Below are 17,166 nucleotides of genomic sequence, written 5' to 3'. Positions count from 1 at the left end.
GGACTCTGCTTATTTACTGCTCAGAATTGAATTATTTGGGGTCCCCTTTTCAAATGGCCCTGCCTCCCCTAGGAGGCAGGCTCATCTTTAAGGATGCCTTCCCATGCAATCCAGCACAGTTCTTCACTCGAGTGTGCATGCGTTTGAAAATATTTCAGAGTAATCATCGTTGGCAGTTTGTTGCCAGCCAAGTTGAACTGAGTTCTCCCCTTTCCTTGAAAGCAAGTTCCATTTGTCAAAACGGTAGCTTTGTTTGTTTTCTTCTCTCTCCCCTCTCTCCCTTCTAAACCAGTGGAGCAACAGAGCTGGGGTTCAGGGATTGATTTTTTTTCCTGCTGATCTCAAAAGAGAGAAACCACCTGTCTCCCAACGTGGCTTTGTGGCTTCTGCTGTCCTGTTTCTGCTCAGAAAACAGCCCCTTCGGTGGCCATTGATCACACGCAGTGAGGCTTTGCGTCAGCTTTGGGGGCACAGTTGAGGGCAGGCTGTTTAGGCCAGGGCCGACAGCTGGGCTGAATCTTACTTGTTCCTGGACAGATGTTTGCATCTGGCCATTGTAAACCTCAGGATATAGGGATTCAGTGAGAATAGGATCATTGTCTGGCAGGATTTCTGTCATAGAAACTCTCGTGTGGGACCTTGATCCCACCTTCTTGCTGTGACCTTTACATTGTCAGAAGAGACCTCTAAACCTGTCACCTCCTTCTCTCCCTTCTCCTAGGGGCTGGGGAGATGGGGGTGGGGGGAAGGAAGGATTCAGGCCCACTTGGCTCTCACTTCCCCTTGGGGGACCTGGGGAACAAGGCACTTGCTAGTCAGATGGTAAGTAGCGAATGGGAGGCGCCTGAGTTCTAAGGACTCCAGCATCAGTTCAGAGCCCCCCTCTGCAGAATTTGCACATAAACAGCCAGCGTGTTAATTGCAAGCAGTCCCCCTCTGCTGTGTTTAACATTAAAGCACTTAGACTCTCGGGAGAAAAGCCCTTGGTCCCTGTCAGTGGCACTAATAAAGCAAAAATTTCACTCCATTTTCCTTCAGTTAGCGTAGTCCGTGAGCCCTGACTCTCCCTTCCCTCACAAAAGCTTTCAGACAGGTGGGTCCCAGCGTCCAGGCTCTCATCCAGGTAGACCTGGAGGGGAACGAATGGGAGGACTCGGCAGAGTGCCCCCCGCCCTGCAACGTTCTAGAACCTTCGCCGTTGTTCTCCTGTGCCTTTCTGCCCACAGTGTGTTCCTGGAGGATTTCCTGGCCACCGGGCAAGGCGACCAAGCCCCGCAGCTGGAGTTCGAGCAGCTGGCCTTCAGCCACCCGCTCTTCATCATGTTTTCGTCGGGCACAACGGGAGCACCCAAGTGCATGGTGCACTCGGCCGGGGTAGGTCTGCTCGGGGACTCCCTGCTGGTGAAGGTGGCACCCGTCCCCGCTTTCCTGGTGGGATGCCACACAGAGATCCATCCTCAAGCGAGACGAGGGAGGCATGCTGGCCTTGCTGCTGTGACCCCATCACCACGGGGTCAGGGGTTCTGCAGCGCCACCCTGGTCCCTCTGCACACAGTGATCCCTGAGGGGATCGTGAGCCCAGTGGATGGGTCTTGCCACATTTTAGACAGAAGGAAACAGGATAGATGAGAACGGGAAATATCAGCACATAATACGTCTTGGGGGAGTTGGTGTGGTTTCTCCAAACTGTCATGTAAGTGCAGGTATGGACAGGCAGGTGCAGGGCAGCATTGCAAAACTTCTGTCTGACGGTGGATTGGAGTCAAAAACTTTGAAAGACACTGGGTTGTTATCAAATCCAAGCTCAATCTGCTAACTGCATAACAGTCCAGTAATCAGGAGATGAGACGGTGAAGCATGGAATAGCAACTTCATTTAGAGAGCCAGGCATCCGAGCGGGCTAGGGCCGTAGAGCACCATGTTATCAGGGTCTGGAGGGCAGTTTCTTTGACAGAACAGAAGGGGGAGGAGATGAGGAAGTAAAGTAAAAATTTGCTGAAAATCTTGCAAAATGTCTCCTGGCTTAGCCAGTTTTGGGAAAGGGATGTGTTAATTTCTTCTTTCCTGCAGCCATTCCCAGGTAGACTGGGTCTGAATGTCATCCTGTGAGCTGAGCAAAGGCTCTTTAGTTTAACAGGCAGGCAGAGGGGGCAGGTTCCCCAAGGCAAGCCATTATGTATGCTCACAGTTATAGATAGCATCTTTTTAGTGATTATAGTAACAAAAGCAATGGAGAGCAGACTTTAAGAGAAATCGTGGAATCAGATTTTGTTCTTCCTGTTAGTAGGTTACATTACAAAGTACAACTAATTGAAGGATTTCCCAAGCTGCATTAGTCAAAAGTCCGTGCTAGCAAAATAGCATGGACCAGAGGGGCATGAATGACAAAAACTTACTTCCTCGGTGTTCTGGAGGCTAGAACGTCCAAGACCAGGGTGTGGGCAGGGTGGCTTCCTTCTGAGCCGCTCTCCTTGTGTCCTCACACTGTCTTTCCTCTGTGCATATACATCCCTGATGGGGCTCTTTAAAAAATATTTACTGTTTATTTATATGGCTGCAACAGGCCTTGGTGGGATTGAACCCAGGTCCCCTGCACTGGGGGCACATCATAGCAACTGGATCACGGGGAGAGTTGTTCCCCCTGCCATCCCCAGTGTCTCTTTGGTGTCTGAATTTCCTCTTTTTGTGAGAACATCAGTCACAGTGGATGATGGCCCACCCTAACAGTCTCACTTCCTCCCCTCCTGGAGGCCCGAGGATTATCTGAGTGGAGAGACCTCACGTTCTCAAACAGCTTTCTAGTTTTGCTTGGTCAGATGGTTGAATTTGAAGATGAAGTATAAAATTTCTTTTATCCTAGCTCATTTAGCTTTTACAGATGTTCTTTGCACCTAGAAGCTGTTTGAATCCCTGCCTTAGGAAGGAAACATTTAGACTGGAATCACATTAACTCCTTATACAGCTCTTTACACAGTGTCTTCATCAGAATGTGGAAAGGAGTTAATACATAACACAGCTTTGTCATTACCTAGATTTGGATCCACGGACGGTCTGATGGAAGGTTATGAATTATAACCACCAGATGCACACAGCCTGTTCATATACAGCGGGCAACTTCCCAGAAGCCCTGGGGTGGGAGGGAGGGGATATCAGGGGCCAAAGCCTTGATTTCTGGAAGCAACACTGGCCAAGCCGAGTGGCCTCTAGGAGCTAGTTCTTCCTGTTGCTCAAACCATCCTGTTGCATCGCACTGAATCTGGAATGCCCACTCTAAGGTGTGGCTGCTGGCATCATGCTTCCCCTGGAGGGGGCACCCCAGTCCACCTGGTCAGAAGCCTAATACCCAGCCAAAGAGATGAGGGTTTTTAGAAACCTTGCAGGCGAGGGTGGGGTGTATGTGGCAAAACAACACATTTTAGGAAAAACTGAAATGCCCAACTGTACTCTTATTTTTAGTGCTACTTGCCTACTGAATGTCACTTTTTTAGGAGTGGAACATAAAAATATATTAGATCTAATGTAGTTGGCTCATAAAATCATCGTGCCTGGTATATTTAGAGTGTGGAAAAGTCAGGAAAAGTTCTTAATTCTGGCTTCACTGGGCTCTTGCACTTCCAGAGAAGTGACTAAGCGTCTTGCCTGTTTTCAAGAGTGATCTGGAGAGGAAACTTGAAAACAGCAAGATGGGACTGCCCGCACCGACTGTGCCTCCAGGGCTGTTAGGGGGTGTGGCCCTGGTTTGCTGGTTTGTGTTTTCTAAGCCCATGAAAGAGCCAGAAAACAGCTTCCTTCTCTTCCTTTTTTAAAATGAGTCTTCTTGCCTGAGTTCCAGGAAACTATGTTGCTTGTATTTCCTGACCCTCAGGGAAAGTGTTCAGACTTGCCATAAATATTTAAAAATTAAGAGAAGAACTATTAATTTGACTCATTAAGATTCATACTTTGGCCACCTAAGGCAAGGAGCCGACTCATTGGAAAAGACCCTGATGCTGGGAAAGATTGAAGGCAGGAGAAGGGGATGAGATGGTTGGGTGGCATCACTGACTCAATGGACATGAGTTTGAGCAAACTCTGGGAGATAGTGAAGGACAAGAAAACTGGCGTGCTGCAGTCCATGGGGTTGCAAAGAGTCAGACACGACTTAGTGACTGAACGACAACAACAACAAAAGGTTCATACAGAGAGAAGCAAAGGACGGTTTGGTGCTGTCCACATGGTGAGGGTATGGGACTTCCCTGGAGAGCCAGTGGTTAAGACTCTGAACTTCCATTGAAGGGGGCACAGGTTCAATTCCTGGTCAGGAAACTAAGATACTACAAGCTGCGTGGCACGGTCAAAAACAAACAAACAAAAAATGGGGGTACTGAGGAAATGAACAACGTGTGATGGGTTATGAATAGGCTGGGCTTGTAAAGGCATACCTTTCAGGCAGAGATAAAGCTTAGGTGCCGACTTAAGTACAAAGGGAAATGGGAAGGGGATTGGCCTCAGGTTTGTCTGACCCGGGAGCTCCCAGTCCTTTCTGAGAATTTGCCATGTGAACAGTTGGTGTTCATCAGAAGAATTCCCAAAATGTGTGCTGTCTCCACACGATCATTCACCCACTGTGAGTGAGAACAATGTGGATTGTGGGATTTTCCAAAGTCTGTGACTGTCCTGGGTTGGGGCCCCTGAGCCCACAATGCATGTGCGGTAAAGCTGAGGGATCTCAGCTCTTGGAGACTGAGGGTGGCCTTGGAGAACCTCCCAGCAACCTTTCTACCACCATCTACCCAACCCCTGTGTGGCCCATCCCTAGGCAGGTTGCCCCCACTGCAGGCCTGGTTACAGCGTGCTGTCCAGGACGGACTCTGGAATAGGGGCTCTGGCATTGAGTTAGAGAATTTGCTGAGCAGGATTGCCTCTTTCTTTTTTTTTTTACTAAAGTTAATTAATTTGTCTCCTTCGGGTCTTAGTTGTCACTTGCAGGATCTTCGTGCTTCATGTGGAAGCTTTTCGATGAGGTGCATGGTCTCTAGTTGTGGCATGCAGGTTCAGGAGTTGCGGCACGTGGGCTAGTTGCTCCAAGGCATGTGTGATCTTAGATCCCTGACCAGGGATTGAACCCATGTCCCCTGCATTGCAAAGCAGATGCTTTACCACTGGATCACGAGGGAAGTCCCTGGTGGGTAGGATTGTTTCTGTTGTGCCTTCAAAGGGGTCATCTCCTAATGGCTGTTTTTTTATTTCTCTTGGGTACAAGGGTTGCAAAGCTTATTTTAATATGTGAGTCCCAAAGGTTCCTAAACATCCAGGACTATCATTGTTGTCGGCCAGCGGATGCTGTCTGTGGCCAGACTGAGTGCAGTGGTCCAGCCTTTTCAGGTTTTTGGAGGGGCTGTGTCCCCAGATCCTGCATCTGGCTTCAGGATCTTGTGTGAGAACCCCTGGGTGCCTAATCACCTGGCGCTCAGAGCCTGCAGGTCGGCAGGAGAGGGTCAGGGTTTCCTCTTGTGTCCTCCGGGAGTCTCAGGGGTCAGGTGACAGAGGGATGGGAGATTGCTCGTCATGGCAAGGCTGTCAGAACTCTGCCTCTTCCTTGACCTCTCCTGCTCCGGGGCCGGGCGTCTGTTCTGTGCGTGCCTTTGTGCCCCGGAGGAAGCTGCTTGGCTCACTCACTTCTCCCCAGGGGACTCTCATCCAACACCTGAAGGAGCACATTCTTCACGGCAACCTGACCAGCAGTGACATCATCTTGTATTATACCACGGTGAGTGCCCTCTCAGGGCGGGCTCTGGTTCACTCAGGTAGGGAGGCGTTTATCATTACTCTTCTTTTCGCTTCTCCCCCATCGCATGTGTCAATAGTCAGAAGTACAGCTCAAGCTTCAGGCTGCGTGCCCCAAACCCCAGACTGCATGCATGAGACCCCAGGCTGTGTGCAGCTGACCCCAGGCTGTGTGCATGGGCCCCAGGCTGTGTGCACGGGACCCCAGGCTGTGTGCATGGACCCCAGGCTGTGTGCATGGACCCCAGGCTGTGTGCACGGGACCCCAGGCTGTGTGCACGGGACCCCAGGCTGTGTGCACGGGACCCCAGGCTGTGTGCATGGACCCCAGGCTGTGTGCATGGACCCCAGGCTGTGTGCACAAGACCCCAGGCTGTGTGCACGGGACCCCAGGCTGTGTGCACGGAACCCCGGCTGCATGCACAAGTGGCCTCTGCTGTGGGATCCTTCCCTGTCGATCTCCGTCTCTCCCTCTGCCAGTGCCTTCTCCCCGCAGGTGGCTGCCTCCTTGAATTGGCACCAAGGTCCCTCCTTACCTTGGCCCGTCCTCCTGTGTTGACCTTGGTTGTCGCTGGGAGACCTGGTGCCCTGGGGAATTCCAGAGAAACAAAGGAGACTGACTGTTAGTTCAATTTCTTTGAGCCTGTAGAGGTGGGAAGGAGAGTCATGTGACTGAAATCTGTGGCTCAGCCGGGGGCAGGGGGGCCGGAACTTACCAGAGACGCCGTGAGGCTGGTCGGTCCTCAGCCTTGTGGAGCAGTAAAGGGACTCTGCCTCATTCAAACTGAAAGGGATTTATTGGAGGCTGAAGGGTGCTGCAGGTGCCAGGCACTGTCCCCCATGTCCCACGTGGATGGGCCACTCCAGCACCCAGTTCTCGGCTTGTGTGCGTCACGTGACCACTCTCAGCTCTGTGACCTTCCCCTCTTGTCAGCAGCGAGGCTGCAGGAGATGCTCTCCGACATGTCTTAGTGTACACGTGTGTGTTGATCCATGCCGTCAACTCCTGATGGGCAATTGCCGGCTCAGGGCATCTCATATTTGGACAGGCAGTTCTTGGCACCTTTGGCTCAGCATCGGCTGGTTTCTAGGGATCTGAGAGGCTGAGTGACAGGGCCGAGAGGAGCCCGCCCGGTGCTCGGTTGACACGTGTTCCTTTCTGTCCACCCAAGGTTGGCTGGATGATGTGGAACTGGGTGGTGTCTGCTCTTGCCACGGGAGCTGCTGTGGTCCTGTATGATGGCTCCCCTCTGGTTCCAACACCCAACGTGCTCTGGGATCTGGTCGACAGGATCGGGTAAGTAGCCGGGATGCTCAGATGCAGAGTGGCCGCTGTGAGGTTCTGCTGCTGTCTCTGGAATGCTTCACAACCCCCCTCCCCGCACCTGCCCCCATCTGTCCACGTCCCCCTCTTGGTGGGGGGCTGTGTGAGGACCTGTAGGTGCTGAGGGCAGGTGAAGTTGTCAAGGAGGGTGGGAAAGGGTGGGTGCCCCAACAGGTACTGACCAGTCAGATCTGTGTAGTGAGGAGGAGGCTGCCCCCTTCCACCCCTGGCCCAGGGGTGAGCTCTGAAACCTCGGACACCAGGAGAGGGAACATGGTCTTCTTTCTGGAACTCTGGATTCTAAGAACTTGCAGAGCAGCTCAGAAGAGAGGCAGAAGAAGGGTTTATTAGAGCTGTGTTTCATACGGGGGTGAGACAGAGAGTGATCTAGCCTGAACGTACTAACCTGGTCAGGGGATGGTGTGGATCCTGTCATCTCAGGAAGGACAGGTCAGTTCCTGGAGAGTTCCCAGTGTCTGGCCTTCCCAGCAGCCTTGCTGCGAGCCCTCAGGGCTGGCCGGAGCCTCGAGGGTGTCCTGGACTCAGCAGTGTGCCCAGTGCCCTGCTGCCAGTGCTGCGGGCGGGCATCTCCGCCTCCCTGCAGTCCTGTTAACAGGGTGACAGGTGGGCATCCTGGTGACAGGGGCAGAGCCAGCTAAAGTGGAACATCAGGGGAAGGGCAAAGTGGCCCCATTTATCCTCCAGCCCCCTCCCCAACGTCATGGCTAGAAACTGTCAGAAGACCCTGGTTCATTAGCACTTTGTTGGCTGATGAATTAATCATCACCGGCTGATGCATTCTCGCCACTGTGGTTGGTGGTCACTGTTGGCCTAATGGTCGTGTTTCCAGGAATGAGAACACGGCAGCTGGCAGGGCTCCTGGGGCCCGGAAGTCAGCCACACTTTGAAATGGTCTAATTACTTTACATTTGAATCTGCTCGCACTGGGGAAACAGAATGAGCCACAAATGTTCTTAAATCCTTGGCCATTAATATTTTAAATATAACTTTGGCCTAGGTAATATTTAAATTCTGACATTTGGCTCACGATATGAGCAAGGAAGGTTATTTTCTAATGAGATTGTTTCTAGCAAAAGGTTAATCAAATCCCTGGGAACTTAGGCGACTTGAAGATCTTCGCCCTTAATACCTGTAAGCCGGGCGCAGGTGGAGGCATTTCTGATGTGTGTGTGTGGGTTACAGGAAGGGATTGGAGGGACAAATGTACCTCCCCAGGGCTTAGAGCTGATGAAGTTGAAGGCTGAAGGATGCAGGGAGACCCAGCTTTGAGTGTGAGTAAGTGTACGTTTGTGGGCACATGTGGATGAGGGAATGTGTATATGTGCAAAAGTGTGAGCATATATATGTTTAAGTATATACAAGTGTGTGTATATCTGTACAAGTGTAGCATATATGCACTTGAGTGTAAAAGTATGTGTATGTGCACAAGTGTGAGTCTCATGCACTTGAGTGTGAAAGTGTGTGTATATGTGCACAAATGTGTGCCTGTATATGCTTGCGTGTGAACGTGTGTATATGTGCAGAAGTGTGAACATTTATGCACTTGAGTGTGAAAGTGTGAATGTGAGCATGCATGTCCGTGAATGAGTGTATGTGTGCATTTGATTGTGTGCAGGGGTGCATGTATGTGCCTGTGTATATGCATGTCTGTGTACACATGTGCCTAGGTGAGTGGGAGTGGGAGAGCACACGTGTCTGTGGGCGAGTGTGTATGAGCTGGCATGTGATCATGTGCAGGTGTGCACAGGCGAGTTTGCATGTGTTCGCAGCCCTGTGGACTGTTAGTAAGCACGTGCTGGGCCTCTGCCTTCCATCCGGGTTTGATCTGTGCCCTGGACCCTGGCTGAGCTGTGGCCTCGGTGGTCCTCCGGGCCCCTCTGACCTGCCCTTTCTCCTGGCTGGGAGGGCTGACTTGCTGGGCTCAGCGAGGCAGGTGCCACCTGGCAACCTGTGAGGGGTGCATGAAGTACACCCCAGTGCTCCGGCTGCCTACATGGGTGAGAGGGGAGGAAATAATGTCCATACATTTAGAGACAAAATCTTTGTTGATTATCATTGTGTCAGCTCACAGGCTTACTAACACGTTTCATAACTGGGCGATCATGTTGTAGATATGAACAAGACTCTCTTAAAGGATGGATTGTCCTCTTTGGGATGTTTCTAGGCTCCCTGAATCTAGCCCAGGGAACATTCTGATTGGGGTTAGGGTAGAATTCTGAAGTCTTTTTCCAGGTTTTTAACTGAGCAGGCAGTTCATGTTTAAGACTGGGAGACCCATGTTCCAGGCCGAGGGAACAGCAAGTGCCCAGACCCTGAGGACAGAAAGAAGGGACCAAGATGGGGGTGTTGGGGAGGCTGGAAGGAGGCCCTTGTGGTCTGGATATGGGAGGCAGGGCAGGAGGTGATGCTTCGTGATGAGGGGTGATGAGAGGTGTTTGAGAGGTGAGTGTGGGATTCTGAGCCCCCAGGGTTTTCCGGGCTGTACCTGCAGGGTGGTTTTTTTTCTGAGTGAAACGAGACACCACTGGGTCACTTGAGTTGAGGGAGCTCATGATCCCCCAAAAACCATGGAGTTGAGGGCACCTGAGAGGAGACAGGGCTCAGGCTGGTGGCGCCTTGTCTGCGTCTGGCTCCTTGCGGGGCTCTGGGGCTTGGATCCTGACCCTGCTTCTGAGAGCGGCCTCGTTTCTCGTGGGGTGACTCCCAGCTTCACTAGCTAAAAATACAGTGTTGAGCACCACGTGAGGGCGCCTGCGCGTTGTGAACTCTGTTTTTTAAGCCGTCTTATGCAAGCCCTGGGGACAGATGGGGAGGCCTCGCCGCTTCTTCAGACAAGCAGGCCTGTGGGCTGGCCCCGGGGATGCTGTCTCAGTCTCTACACATAACCAGGGTCACAGTTTGCAGGGACTTCTGTGAATTAAACACCCTTCAGGACCACAGAGGGCCCTCGGTTTCTGGGCAGGGGGCGGATGGGGGATGAGCTGAAATCTATGTGTGGCTGGAGATCTCTGTACGTGTGACTGGAGATGGTCCCTGGTCTTCTCTTAAAATACAGATATTCCTGAAGTGGCTGAGACCTTAATCCTCAGAGGTGATCTGGAATTAAACACACTATCTGAGTTTATGAAATTAGCTGGGGTGGGGGGCTGGGGAGGGGCTTGAGTATGTTTTCTGCTCCCCACAACCTCACAGCTTCCAAATTAGCCATCATTAGGGTGCAGTGACCCAGGAGGCATCTGAGGTTTTGGTGGTGACAGTGTGTCCCCGAGAAATGAAGAGAATAAGGGGCAGGAGGCATGAAAGACAGTGGCTTTGAGACCCCCTCGCCTCCTCCCGCCCCCATGGATTCTGCACCTCCCAGCCCAGTGAGCCCTGAGTCACCCAGTGTTCTGTGTGTCTCAACTTCTGAACATGAAGCAGAGCATGGCTGTCTCCTTGGAATGAATCTTGCCAGCCAGGTGTAAAGGGATAGTTTTACTGCCCAGAGAGGAGAGGCAAGACCTGGATTTTTTTTTTTTTGGCCACACCGCATGGCACGTAGGATCTTAGTTCCCCTACCAGGGATCGAACCCTTGCCCCTGTACTGGAAGCATGGAGTCTTAACCATTGGACTGTCAGGGAAGTCCTGGGACCTGGATTCTATGGCCTCCTTTGGCCTCCAGGAGAAAACATCCTTTACCTAGGAAGCTAGAGCTTTCGTGTTGAGAGCTGCCTTGCTGGAAGGAAGCAGAACATTAAATAACAGCCTCTCCTTGAAAATGCAATATTTATACGCACAATGTATCATTCTCAGCAAAGAATAAAGGACTGTAGAATTGAAACGTTCAAAAAGAAGGGGGCAGTTTTGTGTTTCATACAAACACAAGCTGATTTAAGGGAAGAAGATGGGTCAGCAATTCCAAGCATGGCACCTCTTCTAACAAAAGCTCCAGCAGCCCTCTCCACTTCCCTGGAAAATTATCTTGTGAGCTCAGAATTTGAGGGGTTTTGATTCTGTGACCTCCTTTGATCTCTGAAAGGGATCATCCTACAGTTGGGAAGACAGGGATTTTTTTTTTTTTCAGGGTCTTGCCGCACATAGGCTTCTCTAGTTGTGGCGTGCAGGCTTAGTTGCCATGCAGCATGTGAAGTCTTAGTTCCCTGACCGGGGATTGAACTGTTGTCCCCTGCACTGGAAGGCAGATTCTTAACCACTGGACCACCAGGGAAGTGTCCCCAAAGATGGTGGGTTTATGTACAAACGGTTGTTTTAAGTAGAGCCAAAGGTTAATGAGAGCCTGAGTGCTCTGCAGACCTGTCACTGCTGGCCTCAGAGTAACAGGTATTGTAACTTGCTTTCAGCTAAATATTAAGTATCAGTTTAGCCCAGAAAAATGATGTGTCTTGGATTTTGCAGCCTTGTTCTAAATGGGTCACTAATAGGAGAAAACTATGGTTACCTGCAATATGGAAGAGCCTTGACGGGTTTCTGGTGTTTTCTTTGTGTCAGCATCACCATCCTTGGAACGGGTGCTAAGTGGCTGGCTGTGCTCGAAGAGAAAGACATGAGGCCAGGTAAGCTTGCCTCCCTGCGCATCCATCCCTGGAAATGAAATCAGATCCGCTGTGTTACCCATTTCCTGCAAGCCAGCAGAGGTTGTCCGATTTGGCTCTAATCTCTCGGTGCTTCTGGCTGTAGTGGAAACCCACAGTCTCCAGACACTGCACACGATCCTGTCCACTGGCTCCCCACTGAAAGCCCAGAGCTACGACTACGTCTACAGGTGCATCAAGAGCAGCGTCCTGCTGGGCTCCATCTCAGGTACGACCCCATTGTGCGCCTGTGCCATAGGGAGGGTTCTGGAAGGATCAGAGGACTTGGGGGCCAGGCTTGGCCACTCAGGGTGCTTACCCTCTGACCCAGCAAGCCACCCAGCTTGAATCTATTGGGATAAACAGTCAGCAGAGTGTGCTTGGGTGATGTTGCTGATTCTTGGTAGTTATGTTCCAGGGAGAAGCTGCAGACGTGGAGTTAGCAGTTCCTGATCCTTTGCCAGGGTGAGGAATATACACACGCACCTCACATCGGTTGTAATCTTAGACCCTAAATGACTGATTCTGGTAGAGCCTATTTTCTTTACAAAAGAGAAAATGAAGTTTGGGCGTGCTAAGTGACTGACCCAAGACCACCTGCTAGCAAGAGTACAGAGTGGGATTTTAAAAAAAGCAAAAATTTATTAATTTGGCTGTGCCAGGTGTTAGTTGTAGCATATGCAGGATCTAGTTCCCTGGCCTGGGATCGAACCTGGGGCCCCTGCACTGGAAGCGCAGACTCTTAGCCACTGAACCACCAGGGAAGTCCCAGTGTGGGATTCAGACCTGGTTCTGTTGTCCCAGAGCCAGAGTTTCCCCACCATCCCCATCCCATCCCCTGGTCCTCCCCAGATCCCGCCTGGTGGGCAGGGGTGCGGTGGTCATGTGGGCACAGGGTCGTCTTCCCAGGCCAGCCCAGCCCGTCTCGGGGCAGGACGCCTGTTCGGATCTCAGTCGGTCCTCCCGCCCCTGTCTGGTGAACCCAGCTCTCATCCTGAAGCAGAGGAAGCAACACTTCTGCTCACGCCCTTGTGCCTCCTTGGGGCCCTGGGGGCTGGTCCAACCTTGCTGGTCACTACAGTGAACACAATTCCCCGTTTTTGTGAAAAGCATCAGCCAGTGACTCGAGGTGTCAGGAGGATGCAGGAAGGACCTCACACTTTGATTCTCTACCTGAGTTAATTCTGCTGAATTAATTCAGCAAATCATTTTATGTTGGTTTTGAAACCCCCTGTCCTACCCCATCCATATACATAGAGCATTGATTAAGGAAAAAATACTTTTTAAATCATAAGGCTATCTTTTTAGGGGTACAAACAGACATAAAGGGGAGAGTGGACACTGGTGTCTGGATCGTTGAGTCTAGGAAGGGACAGAGTCGGGGGCTCCTTGGGTGACCCCCGCTCACACCCTCCCCACTTTCCTCCCTGGGCTGCCATCTGCCTCCACCGTGCACCTGGGTGGGCCCCTTGTGTGTCTCTGCCTTCAGGACATCCTGCCCTGCAATCACGTGGGGCCCTGTCCTTCCCGGGTGCCGCTCTAGGGGACAGTTGTCAAGGGGAGGGTTGTCCAGGTCTGGGGGTTAATGCCATTCCCTCCTGATGGCACCCAGAGTGCCTCTTAGGCACTCTGATGGCACCCTCCCTTTCAAGCTCCTTCCTGAAATCAGAGTGTTTCCCATCTAGCACAGTGTCTCTCACATGAGACTCACCCTCCTGGGACCACAGGCTTTCTGCTTCTCGGGTGATTAAGTGAATGTGAACCGTAGCAAAGAGCCTTTGCACATGACCCATCTCCCGCGGCAGTGCCTGCGGGCGGATCTAACAGGCCACACTTCGATCTTCCATGAACCTCAGTCTTGGATTTCAGTGTGACCACGGGAGGTCATTCATTGGTTTCTCCTCCAGCAGGAAGTCCTGGTCAAAAAAAAAAGTAAACCACCCAGACCTGAGAGGTTTGTGCCAGTTTCTGAATAACCTCCCTGTTCTTCCCTGAAAAGAGGCTCAACTGTCTGGAGACAGAATCAGAGAGGTTGTCCTGCAGGGCCTTTTCTCCTGGAGGGTTCACCAATGAAAAACAAGCAGTTGTCTCGGTCTTATAAGTCCTGGATCTCCTTTTGCTGGCAGGTGGCACTGACATCGTCTCCTGCTTCATGGGCCAGAATCCATCCATTCCTGTGTACAAAGGGGAGATTCAGGCTCGGAACCTGGGCATGGCTGTGGAGGCATGGAATGAGCAAGGTGACAGTCCCAAATCCTTTCTATCTTTGTGACGAGGCGTGAGTGGTCACCCGGGTGTGCTTGGATGTGTAGCTTTGCTGGGGGACAGTTCTCCGAAACTGCCCCCTCTGAGGGGCTGCCCCTCCCCACCAACACTTGCAGACTGTTGGCCTCTGAGCCTGGTTTAACCCCCACTGGCTCCCCATCTGCCTTCAGCCTAAAGCAGAGGAATAGGTGTTGGTTTGGAGCATAGACGGAGGGCCATGTGCTTGGCACGCAAGGCGGGCATCTGAGTTTTGGAAACACTGCTGAGGCTGCCCCACCAATGGCCTCACGTCCTAACCTTGGTGAGGATCCAGGGTGAGATGCAGGCACAGGGGCAGTGTGCTGCCATCCATGCAGAGTTTAGAAACATGCAAAATGACATTATTCAGATGCACATGGATGTAGTAAAAGTATTAATACACACAAGGGAATAATACAGTGTTGCAGTCGAGAGAGAGATTTGGGAGAGTTGTGTGGGGAGGGATTAGCATGGCTTTTGGTGATGTTGGAGGGCTGGGCAGGGGGGTGGGACCAGCTCCGTAGCTTTGTGTGTGTCTGAAATACTGCATAATAGCTTGTGGTTTCAATAAAGGAGAGAAAGGGCACCGAGGTATGGCCGTGGTGTGTGCTCAGTGTACGTGTCGCCCCTCCCCGACCAGGAAAGGCCGTGTGGGGGGAGAGTGGTGAGTTGGTGTGCACCAAGCCGCTCCCCTGCCAGCCCACGCACTTCTGGAACGACGAGAATGGCAGCAAGTACCGGAAGGCGTATTTCTCCAAGTTCCCAGGTGGGTCGAGGATGCAGGCGGAGCCGCCCAGATTCCCGCCCGGACTGGGCCTTTGGGGTCTAATTCTGGATGCACCCTCCGCCTTCCAGTCCCTTCTCCCTGCTAAAACCTGGTGAGGCCACTCCTGGCTCCTTCCGCCAGAGGGGTGATGATGAATTTCTGATCAGTATCTTGTCACTTGCATCTTGAAGCCATCAAATGAAACTCTGATCTGGGTTTGGTGTACTCTTAGCATCCTCCATGCCCCCTGCTGCTTGGCCCTGAGCCTGGCACCTGGGAGCTGGCACGAGCCGCTTGTTTGCCTGTGTAGGGACAGGGCTGGGTTGGGGAGGGGGCAGGTTCGCTGCTCGCTTACCCAGACTGGTGTGCCTATTCAGGGAGAGATGCCTGTGCAATAGGTGTCTGGCTGGGGTCTCCTCTGCCTCACACCCTGTCATCCAGTCCTCGTGGAGGTGATGGGAGAAGAGAGATTTTGAGTGGGATAATTAATTTCAGGCCCGTCACTCACTCAGGCTGCCCTCTCCACTCATCTTTGGAGCGGCGCCCTGCGCCTGAGCTGGGAAGTCTCTTTATTTAAAGCTCTGATCCCTGCCTCCTCCTTATCTTATTTCATAAGCAACCTTGAGTTATTGCTGCTATATAATTCATAATTTAGCAAGCCTTCTGCTCCAGAGTTATTTATACCAACTACTTGCTCTCTTCAATCTCTAGAAAGGTGATTCGATTTTGCATAAACCACATGTGGAGAATCAGAAAGTGGCAGGTGACTGTCAGGGGTAGAATGTGCCACCGATCCCTCTTATTTCTCTGCTCAGCCTTGCATTCCCATGTAACATCCCATCTGAAAGCCATTGTACCCAGCATAGCACCTCCCATGTGAGTTAGCAGGAACATCCCCTGCCCATGTGGCCGGGTCCTTATTGGATGCCTGCTGCGTTTAAGCCCCACCTCAGATCCTGCCAGGGTGTAGCTGTTGTGACATACTAAGGCAGAATAGAGAGGGAAGGGGAGGGAGAGAGATGTTCCTCAAATGATCCTGATGAGTCAAAGGCTCCTGTCTAAGGAAAGGATTAGAACCTCAGCTTGAAGACTCATCTAAGAAATGACATCTCTTCATCTTCTCAGTACACTGCTCCTTGAAAACTGTCTTTGCTGTCACTTTTTGTTACGTATACAAGGGTTTACATAATAGATGTCTCTTCAGGATTAATTTCATAAAAAGCCTTTTTTTTTTTTCTTTTGGCCATGCCACGTGGCTTGTGGGATCTTAGTTCCCTGACTAGGGATGGAACCTGTTCTCCTTCCAGTGGAAGCACAGAGTTTTAACCACTGGGCAGCCAGGAAAGTCCCAGAAAAATCTTTATTTCTGAAGTGCTGATATTGAGAGTCCCTTGCACTGCAAGAAGATCCAACCAGTCCATCCTAAAGGAGATATGTCCTGGGTGTTCATTGGAAGGACTGATGTTGAAGCTGTAACTCCAGTACTTTGGCCACCTCATGCAAAGAGTTGACTCATTGGAAAAGACCCTAATGCTGGGAAGGATTGGGGGCAGGAGGAGAAGGGGACGACAGAGGATGAGATGGCTGGATGGCATCACCGACTCGATGGACATGGGTTTGGGTAGACTCTAGGAGTTGGTGATGGACAGGGAGGCCTGGCATGCTGCGATTCGTGGGGTCACAAAGAGTCGGACACGACTGAGTGACTGAACTGAACTGAACTGATATTCCTTCTTGGAGAAAATGAATACTCTGTGACTTGTGATATTTCCATTTTTGCCTTGGCTGCTAGGAAGCTCAGAGCTGCCATCATTGCTTTGTTGGAACTCTCACCCCTGTGCAGTTTCTGATTCTTTCAATCATCTCATCATACAGTTGGTTTGATAGGTAGCTTCCTCAGATACTTTCTGGATGTAGATGGGATATATGAATAAATATGAAGAAACACGGGCAGATGAGATAATGGGATCTGAAGCTACTGGTCATGGTCAGGATGGACATAGGTTGAACTTAAGTCATTTCATCCAGTCTCAGGCTGATTGGGTTAGCACTTAAGAGTCAAAAACTGTCCTAAGAATTGGGAAGGATGAGATGGTGTCCGTGAAGACCCTGAGCCAGTTTTATCTGCTATTTTCTCTTTGTGGATCACAGGAACTCTGGGGCTTATTTCAGGAGGCCAGGCTGCTGCTTGCAAGTTGTGCAGAGCCAGTGGGGCCATGCTCACAGATATTCACATCCGGAGCGCCTCCTCTATTTGTGGGGCTGATCCTGGGCTGGCTGTGTTAGCTCAAGGAGGGAGGCCTCTTCCTGGCAGTTCCCACGAGAGGCTTGGCTTCTCTTTGACCAGACCCCTTGGGTCTGTTTTTTGCTGCGCCCAGGACGAGGGCCTCTCCTTGAACATCACCAGCCCAGGGCCCAGGTGTACGCTGCAAGC

General features: G+C 51.5%; 1 protein-coding gene across 2 annotated transcripts in view; it reads left to right on the top strand.

Annotated features, from left to right (window-relative positions):
* The window catches only part of AACS (acetoacetyl-CoA synthetase), a 52,947-nt gene that overhangs the window by 27,768 nt on the left and 8,013 nt on the right, over positions 1–17,166 (top strand). For both annotated transcript variants that reach the window (XM_070475085.1, XM_020883527.2), the window contains exons 8-14: positions 1,227–1,374; positions 5,669–5,749; positions 6,939–7,063; positions 11,601–11,665; positions 11,790–11,912; positions 13,810–13,923; positions 14,607–14,732. In XM_070475085.1, coding sequence (XP_070331186.1) covers positions 1,227–1,374; positions 5,669–5,749; positions 6,939–7,063; positions 11,601–11,665; positions 11,790–11,912; positions 13,810–13,923; positions 14,607–14,732 — 782 coding nt within the window. The remainder of the gene's footprint in view (positions 1–1,226; positions 1,375–5,668; positions 5,750–6,938; positions 7,064–11,600; positions 11,666–11,789; positions 11,913–13,809; positions 13,924–14,606; positions 14,733–17,166) is intronic.

This window comes from Odocoileus virginianus, chromosome 12 (assembly GCF_023699985.2).
Source record: "Odocoileus virginianus isolate 20LAN1187 ecotype Illinois chromosome 12, Ovbor_1.2, whole genome shotgun sequence".
Classification (NCBI taxonomy): Eukaryota; Metazoa; Chordata; class Mammalia; order Artiodactyla; family Cervidae; genus Odocoileus; species Odocoileus virginianus.
This window is presented reverse-complemented; position numbering and strand designations above follow the sequence as displayed.